This window comes from Macrobrachium nipponense, chromosome 2 (assembly GCF_015104395.2).
Source record: "Macrobrachium nipponense isolate FS-2020 chromosome 2, ASM1510439v2, whole genome shotgun sequence".
Classification (NCBI taxonomy): Eukaryota; Metazoa; Arthropoda; class Malacostraca; order Decapoda; family Palaemonidae; genus Macrobrachium; species Macrobrachium nipponense.
Window position 1 is genome coordinate 125,073,947 of NC_087201.1, and position 22,495 is coordinate 125,096,441.

The 22,495-nt window shown below is 35.3% G+C and overlaps 1 protein-coding gene across 5 annotated transcripts in view; it reads left to right on the top strand.

Annotated features, from left to right (window-relative positions):
* LOC135220969 (uncharacterized) overlaps positions 1-22,495 on the top strand; it is a 1,037,101-nt gene that overhangs the window by 605,518 nt on the left and 409,088 nt on the right. For 4 of the 5 annotated variants that reach the window (XM_064258641.1, XM_064258643.1, XM_064258642.1 and 1 more), the window contains exon 4: positions 7,648-7,803. The exons of the other annotated variant lie outside the window; for it this stretch is intronic. In XM_064258641.1, coding sequence (XP_064114711.1) covers positions 7,648-7,803 — 156 coding nt within the window. The remainder of the gene's footprint in view (positions 1-7,647; positions 7,804-22,495) is intronic. 5 annotated transcript variants of the gene reach the window in all.

The following is a 22,495-nucleotide window of genomic DNA, read 5'->3' on the forward strand; positions in this document are numbered from 1 at the left end:
GTGTTGTACCTTCATGTTATGGAATTATTAGGTCTATTAAGTTAACTATACAGTTAAGGTACCTTCCTAAGTTCTCTGCAAAAGAACTATACAGTTAAGGTACCTTCCTAAGTTCTCTCCAAATGAGATTAGCAGTGTCCCGTACACTCGGTTCAGTAACTGGAATACCTTTATCTCTTGCTTCCTTGTTGTAGGATTCACCTCTTGCCGCTGTTCCCACAAATTTATGTTTTAAGAGACAGGTCTATTGCATGACTTGCAGTCATTACCCAGTCGTTTTCTTTGTTGTCGTTGCTTTTTTTCTTTGGCCCTTATAGCTACATAAAGCACTCTGCATCCTGCCTTATTTCAGTTGCATGGAAGGCGTAGGTAGCATAAGGTCAGATGCTGAACATCGAACTTAGATAAGCACGAACAACCACAGATTCGTGAAAAAGAGTATATTTCACAAATAGTTTTGGGACATCACATCTCCTTTTCAGTGTTTTCCACACTATAGAAGGGACGTAAGGTCTCTGAACTGCCTGTGAAATATCCCTTCTTCCTCGAATTTGTGGTTTTTGATACATACCGAAGTTTTAAGTGTCACATAACCTTGTCTTGTCCGCTGCGTCAATATGATGTTGCCCGTCGAGAGGTGAATGATTTTATGACGATTTTCAATCAGGTCCGATCGGAGAATTTTCCGTCTGTTTGAACAATAGTTTCTGTGGATCACTGCAGAACCAAAATTTCTCATAGGTTAAAAAAGGTTCGCGGACCGTAGCTAATGAATTTCCGGTGTTCCTCAATCCTCGTGGGAAAGGAACGACCTGCCGGTCTGACATTTCAAGTTTCGGTTTTTTATGATATATTTTAGATTGTTAGAGTGACAGTTTGGATATTTAGACCTCCCATGTAGTAAAAGCGACATTTTAATGGGCTTTGGATGAAATAATCGTAATTTTATGAAATAGCTTATATATTATTTATGTTGTGATACCGTATCTTCTTTACATGGAGCTGTGGGCCTCAGTTACACATCTTACCATACGCAATCGCTTATTAAATCCGGGCATGAATCTGTTAGGAATTGTATCGCAGTAACTGAAAACAGACTATGAAAAGATCACTGGCTTGGCGTTCCCTTAATTGTAAATAAAACACCAACGCAAGTACAACTTTTCTTTTACTTTTTTAACTTGCAACGTTGACAATGAAAACTTTATGGTTACTTGTGTATCCCATGTTTGTGGTTTCATTGACTGCTGTAAACGTATTTCAATGTGAATGTTTCCTTAGTACTGTAGCTTCTGACTGAATAGATGCATGAAGTTTCAGTTCCGTTGCCACTCACACATGAATGCTGTTGCACTTGTTCAGTTTTGCTAATATCATCTTGATATCTCGGCTTCATATCAAGCACAAAATCCTTATTCGAAATGCTTGTATAATTGTAGCAAACTTTAAATAGATGATGGTCTTTACTGATCCTGAAACTTTATGAAAGTGATTTTGACATGAATAACACGTCGCATAATCACCTCCTACAAGACGTTTCGGTTTTATTTTTTCATTGCAATACGAAAAAAACAAAAAAGGTGCAATATTTTCCAGGATGTTAGACAAAAGTTCGCCGTTTTGAAAAAACGGAAAAGCTAGCGAAAATTGACCATGGATCAGGAAAGCAAGCCAGTTTGGAGACGTATGTGAATATGGCTGTAAAAGACAGTGGTTATGTCATGATAACTATGAAGCAGATAAAAAAAAAAGAAAGCAATGAAATAAACTAATACGGGGAAATAACACACGGACGTATGTCGATTCTGACTCGTGTCTCAGAAACAGATCAAATTTAAATGAGATTTTGAAAGGGGCCCCATCTTGATTGAAATATAGAAAAATAAATATAGAAAAATGAATTTGTAAAACAAAAATTCCGGTGGCTGATAATAAACTGTTTCTGAGTTCATTTTAATATTAGAAAATCTTCCAAGAAAATTAGCCTACACGCCATTACTTTGTAAATTTAACTTAGGGTTTTGTATCAATGATCTTACGTTGTGGCCGTGTTACTATTCGGTATTGATTAGTTCATTTTGAAGGTTAAATTTAACCATCATTATTAAGGTTTGTAAACTAGTTACTGATTAAAATTATTTGGTTAAAAGCTTTTAGCTATTCCATTCTCTTGCGTGGCATCGCCTGATTCGTTAGCTTCATAGCTAACAGGCTAAGTTGCTACCAACGAGCCATTATTTACCCTGTTAACCCTCTCTGCCCTTTGTTTCATTAGGATATGGTTCTCAGGCCGTGGGAAAGGAATGGGTCAGGTTACAATGACCTATATTAGTTTCGGCGTACGGTGAAGGTCACTTTGGTTTGTGTTGGCAACTGTAGTAGGTTAGTAAGGCCAGGTTTCGTTTTTCCGTTTGTATTAAAAAATTCACCTCCTCTTTCTGTGTTTTTAATAGGCTTATCCTAGTTTTATGAAATTTATTCCGAACGTCAGGATTCAAAGTGGATATAGTATTTCCAGTTAAAAGATTTAATTTGTGCTCTGTTTATTAACAGGGTTTATTAACTGTATGTATGAATCCGCTTTATTTTTTGATAATAGAAATTAAAGTAGATTACACCAATAAAGTTTTGTAATGCAAGCTTTATTCAATCTTTATTGAAGAAGTTATTAATTATCTTTTTTATATTCCCACACAAAACATACAGTGCATGGAAATATCATTCTTATTCTATGACAGTAAATAATTGAGGTCACTTTCCTTAGTAGAACTCGGAACCGAGCGAGTGTGAATTGTATTTTCTTTGAATACACAATGACTGATTATATTTCCAAAATCCTTTTTGAAAAGGACTCGTCTTCTTTTGGAACGCCGTTTTGAATCGTTTCGGGCTTGAATGACTCGCGAGGTTTTAAAATATTTCGTATTTCGTGGCTACATTAAAAGAATTTCGTGTTCCAGTGAAATGGATTTTTTTGTCCTTTCTGTTAGGTGCGCCTTTTATAATGCTTCGCCTCCCGCTCAATATTTCTCTCGGAATGTTGTTGTTTTTAATTCAAGGTAAAAATACACTCTGTGAAGAAAGACTTTGGTAAGATGGAGCGCGTGCCCAAAAAATATTGCTTTTAGATATTGTCGTTGGTACTTGCATTTTTCTTTGGTATGCTATTTAGTTTCATTTGTCTATCTATTGGTCCGTTTTATTTTCTCATTTTATGTATATTGATATGGTTACGTGTTATGCATATTATCATTGTAATATGTTTGGAATTGCATGTATGACCATTCGATACAGTGAATGATAGATCTGTATTCAAGTTTTCTATATATTAAAAATACCGGGATATATCCCTGTTAACAACATATTAAGAAAGTCAGATCGTTGATAGTGTTTTGTCATTGTCTTCTTATGGATTTACATTTCTTATTTCATTATTTCACTTCATAGTCCTGAATTTTCTAGTTGAGTATTGTATTAGCTTTATGTTGGAGCAACATTAAAAATAATAAAAAGACTCGCCACTATTCAAAAGAGGCGAGTCTTTTTATTATTTTCGGTATCCTAGTGGGACTTAACATTTCTGTAACTTACATTCATTAAATTGATTAATTTTTTGCCATTGAGAGAGAGAGAGAGAGAGAGAGAGAGAGAGAGAGAGAGAGAGAGAGAGAGAGAGAGAGAGAGAGAGAGAGAGAGAGATGAGGTAGGAAAGGCAGAGGGAGTACTGAAATTATAAACTTACTCGGGAGAAATCTGAATCTGTACCATTTAGTTACTGGACAATTGGTCTTTTCTTTTTTTTATTTCTTGGAGGTGGCTCTTAGAGTAAAGCGCTATGTTTTTACGTGTGATCGTTTAGCGCAGGAGCTGGATCGTAATTTCTTATTTCTCAACGGATCAAGTAAGCATAGTTGACATAATTTAGAAGAATAATGGATTTGTACCAAAAAAGAGAAGAAAACGGAATTATGCAACACACAGTTGTATTATTTAGAAACATGTTTTTTTTTTTTTAAATGAGTCCTTTCAGATATACTCAAGAACGCCAGCATGCCGCTAACACACCATCCCAATGAATAAACTAAAGAAGCATCGTTTTCCGTCTAAACGAAACGGAAAATGGCTCCGCTTTATTTTTCCTTTCGTTTTTCTCATTCTGCGTTTCTACTTTCCATCAAAGAGAAGCCCAGTGTTTACCGAGTTTGTAGAAGAGACAGATGAAAGCATAATATAAATATTTTCTCCAAAAGGCAGGCACGTTTATATGATATCAAAATATGTTTTAATCTCTTTCTAAAAATGTCAGTGTAAGCAACGAATGGATCTGTATGACTTATCCAAGTAATGCATTTGTATTTACAGAAGCCGTGGACATGTTAATGCGTTCAGGTCTTTCAGATTTTTCACGAAGAGTGAACTTTTTATTTTTATACTATTGCATTGGTAATTCCATTTAGACAAAAATAAGCCGTGGTATTTTTTCTCCCTCTCTGAGGTCTCGTAACTTTGTGGTAACCGCGTCTAACTCGCAACCGGATGACGCATTTTCGAGTCTCGAGCTGGCATAATACCCATTCGGCCGAGGAGCGAAAGGGTATAACCCATATCGTATTTTGACCTAAGCAGACTTAATTGTTAGTTGATAATTGCGGGGCGTAGTTAGAAAGAGAGGCTGAGAGCCTGAGTGTATTTTCTCTCTCTCTCTCTCTCTCTCTCTCTCTCTCTCTCTCTTGTGTAGAGATGTACTAAAAACTAGAATAGCCCAATGGAACATTAAAGCTTAGGTGTTATTTGTAATCAAACTTTCCCATTTGATTTTCATATTTGACAGACAGTTACTCGTGGCTCCCCATTATTTGACCCAAATGATTTTACGATAAAACCTGTTTTCAAGGTCCATTGGTCACAAAAATGTTTAAAAGTCAAAAATAAGCAAATATCCCCTCCTGATTTAATGATTTCAAATAGAATTTTTATATTTAACCTGTATACTATTTTCTCAGTCATTTTTAGAGAACATTACAGATAATAGTAATGATATATCTTGCGTTAAACCCAATGCTATGATGAGGGTACTGATACAGAATATTCATATTCAAAGACGCCGCATGTAAAATCCCGTGGATTTTGGCACCACCAGAAACAGTACCTAATAGAAAGGGTCCAAATCGCCACAAATAAACACCAGAATATATAGGAGGGAAACGGTATAATAAAAAAAAAAAAGGGGGAATATTCTGGCAAAAGGTTAAGTGCGTATCATGTATTTTACTAATTGATGTCGATCATTCAGACACTCGATGACAGACTAAACTTTTCCATGACTTTGAAGTTGGAAACGTTTGATGTAACTGAACAAGCTGCAATGTGTCGTTTCTAATATTAGGTTCAATACTTCTCATTTTGCTAAGGGTGTTTTATTTGATTAAATCATGTATTTTAACGAAATTCTTATAGGCTGAATATTTTCTGAACTTTTTTATCACGGACATTTTGTTATAATTTCAGCCATTATAATAAAAAGAATTCCAAATAATATTCCCCTCCATTGGGGTAAAGGGCCACTTGAGGCTTCGTGTTGACTTCAGCACATCACTTTGACTTACTTACTGGCTGTCAGTTTGCAAGGATCCGGCTAATCTATATCGATTGACCAACAAGCTGAATTTCAGAACTTATATAAGATCATTAGAGAAATAATACTTTCCTGGATGTTATGAAAAGACAAAATGAACCTCATTTTGTTTCAAAACATGTGAAGAAACAGTCGGCTTGGAAGGGCTGACCTCACCCGGCATTGAAGGTTAGCGGATAGTCAGAATGCCTTCAGTGCCTTGATTCATTATTTCGAAGGGGCTTAACAGAAACTGGCCGGCTGGCCTCATGATTGCCCTCACCTTTTCCGCAATGAATGATATCTTTTCTCAGTATCTTCGCTAATATCCCATCTCCCCTTACATTGAGATTAGCAGAGCTATATTGACATTCTCTTGAAAACCTGTATTTGCCGTTGTTGCTATCCTTAGACTAAACCCTTCGGTAGAGACACTTTTGTATTTCGCCACTAATTACATACTTATCTTAGACCACATTGATCTTAGAGGGTAACTAGTATAGTTCTATAGGTCCCAAGCAGAAAATGAGAGAGAAATCTTAATGGGGTATCTTGGTACATTTTTTAATGCCCTTTTCATCTCTACGTCTTTTCTCCCTACTTCAGCCACTGGTTCATAACCCTTGAATGAACGCTTGTGTGTTTGTGTGTGTGCGTGAATGTGTGAGTGTGTGTGTGTATGTGTATGTGTGTGGTGGGGGTGGGAAGTGGGGAGGGGGACCGTTGTGCGTAAGGATCTCATTAACCTGTGGTTTTCACTCACTCGGTATCGAGGCCTGGTTGACTTCAAGGGTCTAAGGATTTCTTAAGACGTTTGTTATTATGAATAGAAAGTTTCCGCACACTCGACTGCACACGCATAGGTGCGCGCACATTGAGTGCACGTTTTTCATTTTCGTCTTATTCTTCTCCACGTTTAAATTGGATCTTCCAGACTCTGCCGCAATGTTTGGGTTTAGCACGCGACTTTTTTTTTTCTTTCGTTTATTTCATTTATCAGATTTCCGTTTTTTTTCCTTTTTTCGTGTAGGTCACTTATATTTTCTTATATTGCGATATTTGAGGTCTCCAGATTTCTGCACGATTTCTTGCTGTTTATTAGAATTTGCCAGTGGAGTAAAAATCTCCTGTGCTATTTATGTGGAATTCGATTATATGTATAAATACAAATACGAGTTTAATCACATCACCATGATTCATAAGCTACAAATTTCCTTGAAGATCTAATTCACTCTACCTCGGAATTAATATATTTTCAAATATGTTAACGAAAAGGGAAATTTTTTTGTTGATAAGAAATAATTCGGCTCGTGGGCTCGAATCTCGGAACCAAGAATTGAGGAGCTTCACTGCACGTCCTAAATTCCTGGTTCCGTGGTTAGAGCCCATGAGCCGACGAATTTCTTATCCTAAACTAAAATATATTCTCCTTCGGTTAGCATATATGAAAATATATTAATTCCGAGGTGGAGTGAATTAGAATTAACGTACATTTGTAGCTTAATGCGTAAATTTATATACACATAAATACGTGTCATTATGAGTCTTAATATTAAATTCTGCTACATCCATTTGCTTAATTTGTATAAACCATTTACTTTGATTTTAATTGCTGTTATGTTATAATGATTAAGAATTATATGTATATATATATATATGTGTGTGTGTGTGTGTGTGTGTGTGTGTGTGCTCGCGCGCGCGGTATGCAGGCTTTTTGCCGTTGGAGAAAGGTGACCCCAAAAAGAGGTGCTCTTCCGGTCTTAGCTAGAATTCTGTCGTTAATCTTATGATTTGTTAGCCCCAGCTGCGATCCACTTTACATTAAGCGCACTGATCCACAGGAGCACAATGTGCCCTTCATATGAACATTATTTTGGTGACTAATTTTATCACTGTCGTCCTATCTTCTTTTCTGTTTTTCTTACATATTGGGAAGCGTTAACTTCAGTAAGGGTACTTTTATGATTTTTCCATCTTGATGATAGTATTCTACTTTTGGTTAATAACAGATTTCGTGTTCCCTCTGTCTTTAGCTTGGAGGTCATGAGGAAGAGGAGCATGGGGACGGTGGCGGGTCATCGTCGTCCCAGCCTCGTCAACATAGTTCGTCCCAAACTTCCTCCCATTCTTCATCTCCCGACCACCGGGGCTACGATGATCAACCCATCTACGTTCCTGGCAGATATAACGTGAGTATGGAAGAGGCCTGTACTTCATAGACAGCTTACCCCACTCCCGCCCTCTACTATAATTCTTTCTGGAGACTGGTGGAAACAATTTACCAAAACCATTCCTTGGGAGATGGAAGTAGAATACATAATTTTTGGTTCCATGTTCTTGCTTTGATATTTCCTGAGCTTTATAGGAAGAGGGGAATCTGATGAAAGAGTGGCGAACGGAGTGATCTTTGTGACACAAATGCTGGACTATGTACACAAACCTTTCTTTCATATTTTCGCTCTTGATGAAGAACGGCTCTCGTGTATATGTTTTCGGAAAATTAATTTAGCTAAGGTTGTTATCTCCGCATTAACTGATTTTGTACGTGGTCATAATGGCTTTGACAAAATCAGTGCTTGTTCGTCTATGGTATTAGTCATTTTAGTGTAGTCTTGTGAACGTTGTTTTCTTGTATATATGTTTAGTTTTGGAAGATCCTTTTTATTGAAGTGGTTGACCATAGTATCTTCTCTCTCTCTCTCTCTCTCTCTCTCTCTCTCTCTCTCTCTCTCTCTCATAAAATAATGAGTTTATCTGCATCAGCCATGAATATCATAAATAGTCGATGTGAAATGAGAGGCTGGTTATTACTCGTTGGCTCTTTGTGAAGTGAGTCGAATGTTGATGTTTGATTTTATTGTTCCATTAAGATTAGCCTCTATCTCGTAAAGGCCGACGGCCTTCATTAAGGTCGAGTTATTTAATGCTGAGAAGGGCGTCTTTCACCTTTACTGCCGGGCTAAATGGATTGAAGGTAATGAGATCGGTTTATAGGCATGGCGGGGTCATGGAGAGAATCCCCGTATTACTGCTTCACGGCTCGCTAACTGGGCTTCTGTCTGACGGATTTATTGCTAGGGACCCGAGCTTCTTCCTTGCATGGGCTCTTTTAAGCCCTCCAAGCGGATTTAGCCGCGTTTGTCTTTGCTCGGGTTCTGGTAGTCGTGATTGGGATGTGATAAATAAGGTTTACGCTCCAACCCCCTCACCCCCCACCCACCATTCTCTCTCTCTCTCTCTCTCTCTCTCTCTCTCTCTCTCTCTCTCTCTCTCTCTTTCTGAGCAGCTAATGTAATGTTAGGAAAAGTTAGGTGAAATTGGTGTCCCTTGATGGAATCCTGAAAGTTCCGAGAATGGCAGTATTTTACTAGGCAACTGATGAGAGCTTTTAGTGATGTTCGGAAATTTATTGTGGCTTTCAAGGAATTCCACTTTAAGAAATGTTTCGGAAACAAGCGAGGGATTTGTGTTATAACCAGAATATTTTGGTAATGGAGTCATTTACATGTTTTGATAAGAGAATGCATTTAGGAGTAGTCAGAGGTTAAGGGGCACAGAAAAGGCAACCGGTGTTTTGCAGGCAGTTATTAAAGGAAGATTAGATCCATTGTAAATTGTGAACATTAACTTCAAATGGAAGATTAATTACTATGTTCTGCTCATGAACTAGAAAACTGCATTTGATTTTATAAATTATATATATATATATATATATATATATATATAAAATGTATGTACATGTGTATATATATATATATATATATATATATATATATATATATATATATATATTTTCGTTTATTCATTTATGAAGTCTTGACACCATAGGATGCACAGGAAAACGATTGCATTTTTATTTTTACTAATCAGGACAGAAAACATATTGGTCTGAACTATGGGCTAGAGGACAAAAATAGTTATATTGAAGAAATGTCTATTTATGTTTATCAGTTGAAACTAACCCAAAAATGAGAAACTCGTAATTTTTGTGTCCCTTTATACATATGACATTTGAATTTATTTTGCCATCTATACTTATCTGTTGACTACGTTTTTAGGTTAACCTCTTGAATGGCCCTTTTGCTGTTAAAAGTCATTTTTTCTATATTTTATTCAGATTTAGGTTTATGTTTTTGACTGACATTTTGTCCTTTAGATGTTATTTTAATTTTAGTTTGCCGTGCGGTTTCATTTAGAATATTTTATCAAATGTTGTTAAGCGGTTGCTTCTGAGCATTTTATTGGTTATATTTTAGATGTACTGCAGTTAGTCCTGTAGTATCAAGTGAATAAAAGTTGAACGTGTTATATGAGAAATAATTAAAACGGTATTTTAGTCGTGTAGTATCATCTGAATTGTTGTATAATTAATTAGGTCACCATGCTCATTAGACTTCGTAACTCGACTGGCTTTGATGAAAATTGCTTATTCGTTACCTTTTCCTAGTCATCTTTAGGAATGGGAGAAGCCAAATGTATAGTTAAAAAAACACGGTATTTTGTAGATATAGGAATTACATACCTAGAGAATAGTGGATAAGCCTGCATTTAAGATTTAATTGCTTATGGAGAAAAAAAATGTTTCATCTTGGCTCGATTAGATTTTTATTGCTTGGCGTTTGCTAGAATCTTTGGCGATAATTCATCTTTTTTAGTTCAGCGTTTGTAGTCGTCATATAACTTTAAATTACGTTTTCTGTAATTAAGGGGAATTTGATTTCAGTGCATCTGTCTGTGAAGCAAACAGCCAAAGGCCCTTTCCTAACGAGATCTGATGGAGGCTGATAATATTTAAGAAAATTAGTGTGGGACTTGACCTCGAGGGAAGGACTGTTTATTAATACTGAGAAGGTCAAGAATCTGCAATATGTTACCATAAACCATAAAACGGCATGTTCCTATATGTAGGCTTATGTAAATTGACTCGTTTTGGGTATCTATTTACGTTTCTTACTAAGTTTTCCTTGATTTCATTTAGATTTCTTTTTTTGTTTTGTGTTTAGTTTTGTTCCCCCTGCACTATTTCATTTTTTCAAGCCTTAAGCTATTTTTGTTTAGAGGATATTATCAGCATTTTCCGTGTTCTGTATCTACGTATTCTTATGATGAGAAATAATAACAATAATATTATATGTTGTATGGGATGTGCTTTTCCAAATGTCATTCTCCACGATGTCACGGGAGAATATTGACATGAGCAGTTTACTACATGATTTTATTTTTTGCATTGTTTTTCCCCAGTTCAGGCAGTTTCCTAACCTTTTCATTCAGTGCTAGAATATTTGTTATTCCGACTGTACACTATTCTTTCGATTTAAGAAAATCTGTAAGGAATGAGTCCGTGATTCTTGTGTTCATTTTTCAACCAGGCCAAAATTGAAATGATTAGCGTTAGATTCTTTTAGAGACAATAGTGTATCAAGATATTCAGGTTATTAACCAGACCGTAATTGTTCATTGATGAAGCCGAGACTCCTTCGTCTTCTCCAGTTAGAGTATTGTTGTTCACTAACTCTTTTGGTTCCTCGGGTCTCATTGTTACCTATTTGTGCTCACACCTTTCCTTGGTCTGTTTGATGTTTCTAAGTTTTGATTTTTGAATCGATGTAACAAGACACATTCCCATGGGCCCACAGTACAGTGTGGATTTCATTGGTCACCCATCCAAGTACCTGGCTACATGTTGCACAATTTGACTGATCGAGAGAGCGTCCGTTTAGCGAGGGGGGCAGAAAAAACTGTAGCCAAATGTTTATCAAAGGATTGAAAGACTTACTTAATCAAAGTAATGGAGAAGAAATATTTCAACGCAAAATTCTATAAGAAATGTTCATTTATTAACGTGAAACATAATATATAAGTAGAAACGAAAATGTATAAAGAGAAATCAATGAACAATGAGACTTGAATAGAATACAAAAGAGCTTAATGAACACTGAAATATTCTGCTGTTGAGATGTTTGTGTGCATGTACCTCGGGACGGTGGGGGTTGGGGGCGGCGGCCTGCTAACTATCGTCGGTGATGACCCTCTTTGATGGAAACACCGCGGTATGACAGGACTTGAAAGAAATTTGTTGAATAGAGTTAGTTGATGAAATTACCTCAGGCGAGCTCTTTTGTCGGCCTCGCTTTATTGCAATACCTTAGAGGGATCCATTACATATAGAACCAGCAAGTGGTTCTTTGAATGCCCGTCTAATTGCTCTATACGGTGAATAGATGAAACATAACCCAGATGGTTTAGATTCAACCAAAAAGTGGAGCCCCTGTAACTTTTGTGAAGCCTATAAATGTACCTGATAATTCTGTTCAGAACTCGCCTGTGTGTCTTGTTTTCCCGAGGAGAGATACAGACTTATGTGTGAGTGTGTGTATATGTGTTCATGTGAGTGTTTGTGCATGCGTGCATATGAGTGTGTGTGTGTTTGTGAATGAGAGAAAGAGAGTGAGAGAGAGGTAACTTGGATTTTACATGTCTTTCGCTCTTGCTTAATCCTTCGAGGCAAAGTAAGTGTTATATTGAATGACGTTACTGAATAAGATACTTGGCAAGGAGCTTGGTATTAATCGTAGCAATTCACTTTTTGCATGAGGATTTGCTTATAATATATATATATATATATATATATATATATATATATATATATTATATAATCACAGTAGAGGCATGTGACTTCATTAAATAAGTAAATACCACAGGAAAATGATAAGCAGAAAAACCAAGCGCTTTCGTCTTTACTAAGACGAAAGTACTTGGATTTCTGCCAATCATTTTCCTGTGGTATTCGCTTATATATATATATATATATATATATATATATATATATATATATATATATTATATATATATGTACTGCTTGGATTTCTGCCTATCATTTTCCTGTGGTATTTGCTAATTTAATTCGATATATATATATGTATATATATATATATATATATATTATATATATATATATATATATATATATATGTATATATATATATGTTATATATACATATACACACACACACATATATATATATATATATATATATATATATATATATATATATATATATAGTATATTGATCGAAAGTTTTAAATATGCTGTGAGGAATATTTCACTTTCGAGATCTTGTGCATCACATTTTATGGATGGAATGAGTCATCTTTATTATTGAAAGGTGCCCATCCAAACAGGAGGAAAATTTTGAATCATAGATATTAAGCAAGAGATAATTGACAGAAGAGCATTTAGAAGGGAAGAATCTTTCTTTGGCAAAACTTCCCCCAATCCTGGCATTGAAAAGAAAATACTAAAAGACCGACCACTTAGCTGGCTCTTAATAAATCCTTGACCAATCCTGTAATCTAAGACGGGAAGATCAGAAGCGCAATCCATCTCCTATCAAGAACAGAAGGAATCTCCTAGAAGAAAATATATCCGGACCTAATGCCTTCATAAATCCAAATCGTTACAGATTAGACGCTTTTTTTACTCCGAAATAAGGGCTGATGTTTATTGACCGAAATGACTGTTCATATATATATATATATATATATTATATATAATATATATATATATATATATATATATATATATATATATATATATATATATATACATATATATATATATATATATATATATATATATATATAAGTGTGTATATATATATATATATATATATATATATATATATATATATATATATATTCATTCATTTATACACGCGCGCACACACATTCATCTATTTCAATTGTGGGAAGGAAATGGACACAGCATTGGGATTGCGTCTGCAATAAATTCAATAAAAAAAAAGCTCCCAAAACAAATGAATCACTCACAACTTTACGCGCGCGTGCATATGTATGTATATATATATATATATATAATATATATATATATATATATATATATATATATATGTATATGTTAAATGTTATTATGTGTATATGTATGATATAGATATAATATATATGTATGTATATGTAAGTATATGTATATATATATATATAATATATATATATATATATATATATATATATATATATATATATATATATATATAATATATATATGCGCACGTAAAGTTGTAAGTGATTCATTTGTTTTGGGGGTCTTTTTTTTATTGAATTTATTGTAGACTCAATTCCAGTGCTGCGTCCATTTCCTTCCCACAATTGAAATAGATTAATATGGATTCCTTTGAATAGCCAGAAGGCAATGTTTCTCGTGTAGGTTTTGTAGGGCGAAAAGTCATTTAATTAAATCTTGCACTCAGTAACTATTTTATTTATTTCTACAAATGACCTTATGAATGTTCCTTAGATTGCCCTCAAAAAGGGAAATTTGAACGTGATTCGGAGATCAGTCTCCTAACAAGCCTTGTGGATCCATGTGACGATGTGACATGCTCTTCTTTGATTCGACCGGAACCGCTCCTTGCGTCGTTTCCTGCATTTACGAAATTGTTTCACTAATGCACTTTAGCAAATTATCTTGAATGCATTTAGAATAAGAGGATTGCGTGGCTCAGTATTATCAAAATGAGACATTCTATTTAATTAAAGGAAGAAAAGAAAGTCGCACAATATTGAAATTCAGCATTTTAGATTCCATCTTTCACGGGAGAATATTCATGTCGTAGGAATCTCAGGTTTAACGTTATTTTAGCAAAGGTCATTTGGTTAATGCTTCATTTCTACTTTGACTTGTAATGAAAGTCGTTAAGAACATTCAAGATACCACGAATTCATTGTCACTGGAAATACCCAAGCTTGTTGCAAGAGGTAACTGTGTGTGTGTGTGTGTGTGTGTGTGTAGGTGGAATTCTTATCTTCCGAAAAATTATTAGAAAATGAACTTAAGGAAGTGGATCTGAAATACCACAAGCTGCTGAGTGTTCCGTATAGTTTCTCTAAGGCATTGTTGGATTCTTTTGTGGATTTGTCAGCTTCTAAGAAGTCTCTCTCTCTCTCTCTCTCTCTCTCTCTCTCTCTCTCTCTCTCTCTCTCTCTCTCTCAATGCAGTGTCATTGTATGCATGAAGAAATGAACACGCTTAGGGAGACTCAGCGTATGTCATCGACGCATGGATTGAGTCCCAAATTTGACGGTGGAAGTTAAATCGATGAACTTTTATAGGATATTTGAACTTGGGTGATTTTGAAAGCTCCTACTGCATACAAAGTTATTGAAACTTGAATGAAAAGAGCTGGGCTCCTGTGTTCTTTGAAGTTGTTTGGATGATGCAGGAGGAGAGTGGTGATTGCTACATTAGTCATGATTGCAATATCGATCATTCCTTTCTTGATTGTGGATGTTCCGATTCCTCGCCGTCGTGATCATGATAATCAAGGTTTAGTCATACGGAGGAAAAATGAGAGGACAGACTTCCAAGAAGATATATTGGCTTCTATAAGTTCTTCATTTCATTATGATTGGACTGAATGAGTTCTTGAGCTTGTCACTTTTAGAGGGCTTTCTCTCAAGACTGGTTTTGATATATCACCTGTTATTAACGCAGAATGTCAACTTCTCCCTTCTCGGATGTCGTGCATTTGTTTGTTGAACGCTGTGGATTACATGGGCCTGAGAATTCCTTCTAGAGGGTATTTAAGGGATGTCTTTTTATTATTTCGGATGCCACAATCTGGCGTTTTTGCTAATTGTGAGCTGACCACAGAGCAGCACTGGCTATATTGTTAGTAATGTTTGGATAGTGATATTGTCATTTATTGGCTGCTGTAATTTTTAAATGGTGTTTTGTCTTCGGCAATATTCTCCAAGGAAGATATTATAAGTGAAAAGCTGTCGACACTACGTATATTTTTACCATCGTCCTTGAGGAATTATTGATGAACTTGGTTTCATGCTTGACTTTTAATAGTTTTTTAATTAGTTTTGAGTTGTACATTTGCATGACGGGGAATGCATCATCAAATAGCATATTACCTATAACTTTACATGGAGAACAATTATTATTGCAGAAGAGGTCTGACACTTTATACTGTTATCAAACTGTATTATGTTTTGAGTATCGTTAAAAGAATGAGGGAATAAAAGCAGAACATTACAGGGAGACATACAGATTTCGACATCATTATTTCAGTTAAAGTTACAAATAAAGCAATGATAATAGTCCCGTTGTTTTTACCAGACATGAATGTGAATGTCTTGCTTATTTTTTTTATTTATTTTTTTTTAGAGGCTCTGCTGCAGTGATTATGTGCCGCTTCAAATTGTCATGTCTTAGAAACTGTCCTTTTGTTTCAAAATTTGATGCCTTTTCTTTATAATTCGTTCTGACTATTTGAGGAGAGTCCCGAAAAGTATAAAAATTATTGTTGTTACATTTCACGAGTACTGACAGCAAACCCCTTTTTGAATAATGTCACACACACATACTTATATGTGAAGTGACGTCTGCTTAAATTAGATTGTCACTTTCAGTCATTTCTCAATCATTTTGTTTATTGGTTACGAATCACATGACAAGTGATAATTTGCTTGTTTTTCAGTTATTTGAAATGAATTTCTCTTGTAGCCGAGGCGCCTAGTAATGGAAATGATTGCTGGGAAATGCCTAGTGAGATTGTTTTTAATTTTCTTCACTGTAGCTAACAAGAGAAGGTTGTCACAACATAACGTAGGTGTATGTCAGAGCTTAGTAGATCGTGTGCTTATAATCAGGATCAGCAAATGAAACACAGGAATCGTTAAGGGAAAGCCAGGCATATAATTAAAAAGTTTCTTAATAATATCTTGTGTATTTTGATGAATATTGCTACTGTATCCATCGAACAAGGTTGTTTCAAAAAAGCCGGTGTATTTAGACTTTGATCGTTTAGCCCATACCAAATGCTTCCGACAGTACTGTAAAGCTGGTAAATAGATATCTTGTGTAATCTAGAAGGTTTGGATTAGGCACATTATTGAAGATGGATTAAAATTGAACAACTTGAGAGGTTATCGTTTATTATCTTGAACTGTGTAAATTTTGCTAAATGCGGAATGTTAGAAATGAAGCTGCGTATAGAATTGTAAAGATCCCCATTGGATTTGGTATTAATATTCTACATTCCTCGTCTTAAACATTCGGTTTTAATTTATGTTCTCCCTGTCTCTTGGTAATTGTCTACAAATATCTATTTTGTAACTGACCCAAGGTCCAAAAATCTTTTCTAATATGCTGCGTCTCTCATGTCAAGGATTAGAGGCCTGGGACATTGTTTGCCATTGAGTTTCAGCGTCATTTTACAAAGTTCCCGTTGAATATGAAGTCAGAGATTTGGGTTTGCAATAGAGCACAAATGGTTTTGATAATTAAACAGGTATACTCGCACAGTTCAAATACTTGCTGTAATCCACAGAGAATGTAATGATAATAGAGGATGAAATAGAAATCCGAGTCAAAACAGTCAGATGAACCTGTGAAGTTGTATACCGAATGGAAGTAATGCTGCTTTGTCATGGCGTATTTTGCTGTTGAAAGCGTTAACGCGCATGGCCAGTTTTTATGTCTGCATATTCAGAGCTGCGATTAACTACATGTAATTGGTGTATGAGTTGCACTGTGTACGAAATGGAAAGAGAGTTAATTCCAAGCATGATTCAAACTTTCATCTACAGTTCGTTCTCTCTCCCTCTCTCTCGCCCTTACTAGGTTTTTGAAGATTTGATAGAGAGGCAGTGCAAACCGTTCGTTCTGAAAGCTTTGGTGAACAAACAAAAGAATTCAACACCAGGAGTCGGATGAGAGAGAGAGAGAGAGAGAGAGAGAGAGAGAGAGAGAGAGAGAGAGAGAGAGAGATCTGAACAGGGGCAATAGCCACCTGAAAGTAGCACCAGAGAGCGTTTGAAGCTAAACAGAGGCATCGGAGCTGAAGAGAGAGCAAGCAAGCGAGCCCATTACTCCGAGTTCTAATCTTTGCGGTTCATGAGGGTGTGAATGACTTGAACTCCGGATAACAAGAATATTCTTCGGATAAAAAGAATATTCACGCCAAGGGCCACTCCTGCTCTTCACTTTTCTTCCTCACCCTCCATTCCTCCCGTCTCCTCTCTTTTCCCCCTCCAGTCCTCCCTTCTCCCTTCTCCTCTTGATGATGGAGTTATGATAAGTAGGAGCTCTTTTTTGTTCCTTTTTTATTTTTTTTATTATTATCATTGTAAACTCAAGGAGGAGAGGGGAAAAGCGAATTGAGGTTTTGGGATACAATGAATAACACTTTCACCACCAGTAACGAGGGGAATTATAAAGAAAGGAAATCGAGGGAGGGAGGGGATATGTTATTGAGAGGATCATTTTTTTTCACAGTAAATTAAAAAAGAAAGGCCGTGTCTTGAAAGTGACGTATACAACAACCGGAAAAATTGCATACATACATAGAGATATAAATAGTATATATATATATATATATATCTGTGTGTGTATCATTGTATATGTCCAGTAGTATATATATATATATATATATATATATATATATATATATATATATATATATATATATATATATATATATATTTGATGTAACACTGCCATATACATTTGATAAATGAATTTGGCTCTTCCTTTGGTATTTGTAGGGTACAATATCAACACTTCATCATGGTGCAAGATTGAACCATGAAAGAGATTTTTAGTGTTTTTATCATAGCTGAATTTGTATTTTTATTAAGTGATTGAAGTTTTTAAAAGATATCACTTTAAATAGTGAAAAAAGTTCTCCCAATATTGTTGAACGGAATTTATGAATTTTTGGTAGCTTCCATCTTCAGCATACTTCATATTTTTGGTTATCTTGTCGATACGCTACAACCATCGGTGAGAAGGAGTTGTGGGAAATACACACACTCACACACATAGGTAGATAGATCTGTGTATATATTTATATATATGTATATATACTTATACATATATGTATATTTATGTATGCATGTACTCGTAATGCGTATATAATATATATATATATATATATCACTATACATATATATATATATATATATATATATATATATATATGTATATATATATATATATATATATATATATATATATATATATATATATATACTATATAATAAACACATTCATATATGTATATTCCACGGATTATCTACATTTTTTTTATAAATCTGCATCCGCATTGAAAATTTATCTTCTGCATCCACATCGGCATTAGCATTGCAAGCAGCATTGCATCCGCATACGCAGTTTGAGATTGCAGATATGCGGAAATCTCCCCCTGGTCAGTGTTCAATGTTTCATACCCATACATTGTAGCTAAACATAGATTTTTTCCTTTTGCTAAATTTGGCTTTTTCGTTTTATGATACAGAATACATGAAACACAATTACATATTTCACACAGTATAAGCTTTATAAGTAGCTCTGTTATAGCATATTAGTTTTGTAACATATTTTTGTAATGCATCTTTTTTTTTAGTAATTTCATGTCATTTACAGCAGTTTTAATCTTAAAGGTTAGGGTATTGCATTTTTTAGGAAACTCTCTCTCTCTCTCTCTCTCTCTCTCTCTCTCTCTCTCTCTCTCTCTCTCTCTCTCTCTCTCTCTCATTTAATGCGAAGAATGGCTTTGAGTTTTGTTTCCCTTATCATGCAATGAGCATAAAATAACCTGGTGCCAAGACAACTAAAACGTTCATGTACCGCTGTTACTCTTTGTATGTTCATATGAAAGTATACACACGCACATACATGAGTATCAAATAATTGTTTCTGCTTTCAATTAGTACATCAAATATTACGTGGTATAATTTTGAATTATGTGTCTGAAAACATTTTTAACAATTAAATTTATCTAAATTATTTAGATTTACAAAGTATCCGCATCCGCAAGAGTAGGGTCATCAAAAATCCACTTCTGCATCCACATCCACAGATTTGAAAGGTTGATATCTGCAGTCACATTCGCATCCACAACTTTAAAATATTGATATCCGTATCCACAAATCCCATTTTCAGACATTTGATACATCGCTAATATACACATAATCTACTGGTAATTTTTACGGTTATACTAATTTTAATAGTCAATGGCGTCTTAATCGTGATTTCCTCACACTGTTTTGGTTATTCTTATCACTAAAAGATAGAAGCTCTCACCTTTCATGCTCATGCACCCCACTACGATGAAGGCTTGTAGTGGTAAGCGTGTGTATGTATATATATATATATATATATATATATATATATATATATATATATATGTGTGTGTGTGTGTGTGTGTGTGTGTGGTGTGTGTGTGTATATATAATATAGATATATGGTGACATTTTTGCACACTTGTACATAAATCTTGCCACCTTTCCCAATAACTATTTTCATGTTTGTATTTCCAGTCGCCTAAAAGCTTTTCAATAGAAACGAGCTCAAAACAGAATTCATGCGCTTTTAGCTTGGTAACATGGAATGGAGCCTGTTTATAGTTATAGTTTTCCTGTTTGTATTAATCATTTTCTTCTCCGTTCTTCTTTCTTTTGCATTCTTCTATTTATGAACTGTGGATCAATAGAAACTGCATTGATTTATTGTTTCTTGTAATGTAGCTATCAGGAAAACTCAAGGTGCTCTAACAGCAAGCTCCTGTTTTAATTACGTCAGAATTATATTCTCTTGATGAAATTCCTTTGATCGCAACCAATTACATTCACTCGGAAGAGATTTTTAAGGAACAGGAAACGCAGATTAAATGCTTTATGAATTAATTTACGGACGTGTTTCACAGTTTACTGGTTGCAGCATCTTTAGAGTGTTCTGAGTTTTTCCCATCACTTCAGAGTAATTAGTCCCCATGCCACGGGAAAGCACATTCAAATCCTATGAAAATTGGGAGTGCCTGCCGACGCATATTCATGTAGGAGGATAGAGCCCCCAGACTAGGATCCAACACTAACGTCTCCGCATGTTATGTATGGGCACGTCTGACTTCACGGAAGCATCAAAGACTGACTTCCTGCTCTCTGGACTGTAGTTAAACTTTGTTTCCTGTTAATGTCATTGATGAAGCTTGGGAAAGGTTGTTAACGAGACAATTTAACTGGGTTGCTTGGCTTCTGAGAGAGAGAGAGAGAGAGAGAGAGAGAGAGAGAGAGAGAGAGAGAGAATATCTTAACTTGCGAGCAAATATTTCAGTGAAAAAGAAGCGGCTGAAAACTATTAGTCGTGCGAGTTTTTCCTCGCCACCCCAAAGCCATCTTTTCCGCTGTGATACCAAATCGATTTAAAAGAATGTTTTCCTTATCTAAAAACCTTTTTTTAAACATCTGACGCCTGATTCTCAATTTTAGGGTCACTTGGCCATTCTTGCATTTCTGACTGCTGCTTTCACTTCTCCCCCCGCTTAATCCCCCTACAAACACCAGCTGCAGTGCTTTGAAAGTTTGTGGTTGACTGACACACAAACCGGCCCTTGAAGTTTTGTTACTTTGGTGACCCTAACTCTGAGACACAAACATCCTCCTCTGAAATATCTTTTTCTGACCATTGGTTCAGCCGCTCTTTCTCCTCTTACTTCTTTTCAGTGTTCATCAACGAGGTATTGATAAACTTTTGAGTTCTAAGAAAGAATGTTTCTTGAATTATGAGGAAGGCAGATCCTTTAACCTTGAGGCATACAACAAAATCTTCATATTTTACCGGTAAAGATTTTATTGTTGACTTCAAGTCACCCTTCCCTCCTCCTTCCGTACAAAATTTTAGGATAAGCAAAATTGAAGGCGACACACAAACCAAATTTAAAATACAATAAATAAAGCTGTCACTAGACGTGGACCTGGTACAAAGTAGTGGTTTCAGTGCTCTTAACAGTCGACCACCCTTTTCAGGCATCCCATTAAGGGTATTAAGAGCAAACTTGCAAAAAAGGAAAAAAAAATGGGAAAGTCAAACAATAGCATTTAGGTACATAAGCTCCAGCAGTGGTAAAGTGTGCTAGTTTGCACAGCAAGTACAGCAAAAATGAGGAAACCACTGGTGGTAACAGGTCTTGTAGTACAACCACCTCTCTATCTATACTGAATGTCTCGCTTAGATAAGGACTTAGGTTGGCTTTCCCATGGAACTTTTCTAAAACGAAAGTGTAGTAATTATGAATATATTCATAGTAATAGGTAATTTAATAGCTATTAAGTTTAGAGTAAACTTAACAGATCAGACTTTTAGAATTGGAAGTAGAAAACTACGACAAAAATTGTAATTGTAAACAAGAGTAAAATATTTATATTTACTTTCCGATTATTAGCTATTCAACTAGTGTGATGGCAGTAACTGAAGGATGTTTTTAGTTGTAATGTTGGAACGGTGTTGTGTGGGCCAAGAAAATGTTTTCTAAATTCATTAGATTCAACGGTTTATGATGCTAATTTTATGCGAACATGACTTGATACACATAATAAAGTACTACCGTATTTGACGCACATTCTTATTTTCATTCATTTATGAAAGGAAAATGCGGAGATATCCTAAAGTTTGTACGTACGCGCGTTTAACTTCGCTCATGGCATATATAGCTGCGTCTGCTCTATACTCACTATTATGCTTGTCAATAGTGCAGTTTTATGTAAAGCATGTGTTTATACCATTCTCAATATTTAAAAGAGTAGGTGTGCTGACTTCTCATACTAGCTTTATTTTCTGAGTAAATTCAAATTTCCTATTTATTTTAAGTTGGGGATGGGGAGATATCTATGTATACATGTATGTGTAGCATCTCCGAGATTAGAAGTAATAGTATGAAGTTTTATAGGTATGACATTCATAATGAATTGAGATCTTTGTCCCCCTCGGTTCTCGTGGGGAAGTTTTCGAGAGCCGTGACTGAGACCAGACAATATATTCAGGTGGAAGTTCTTTGTCTCGGAGACCCGTCTTTG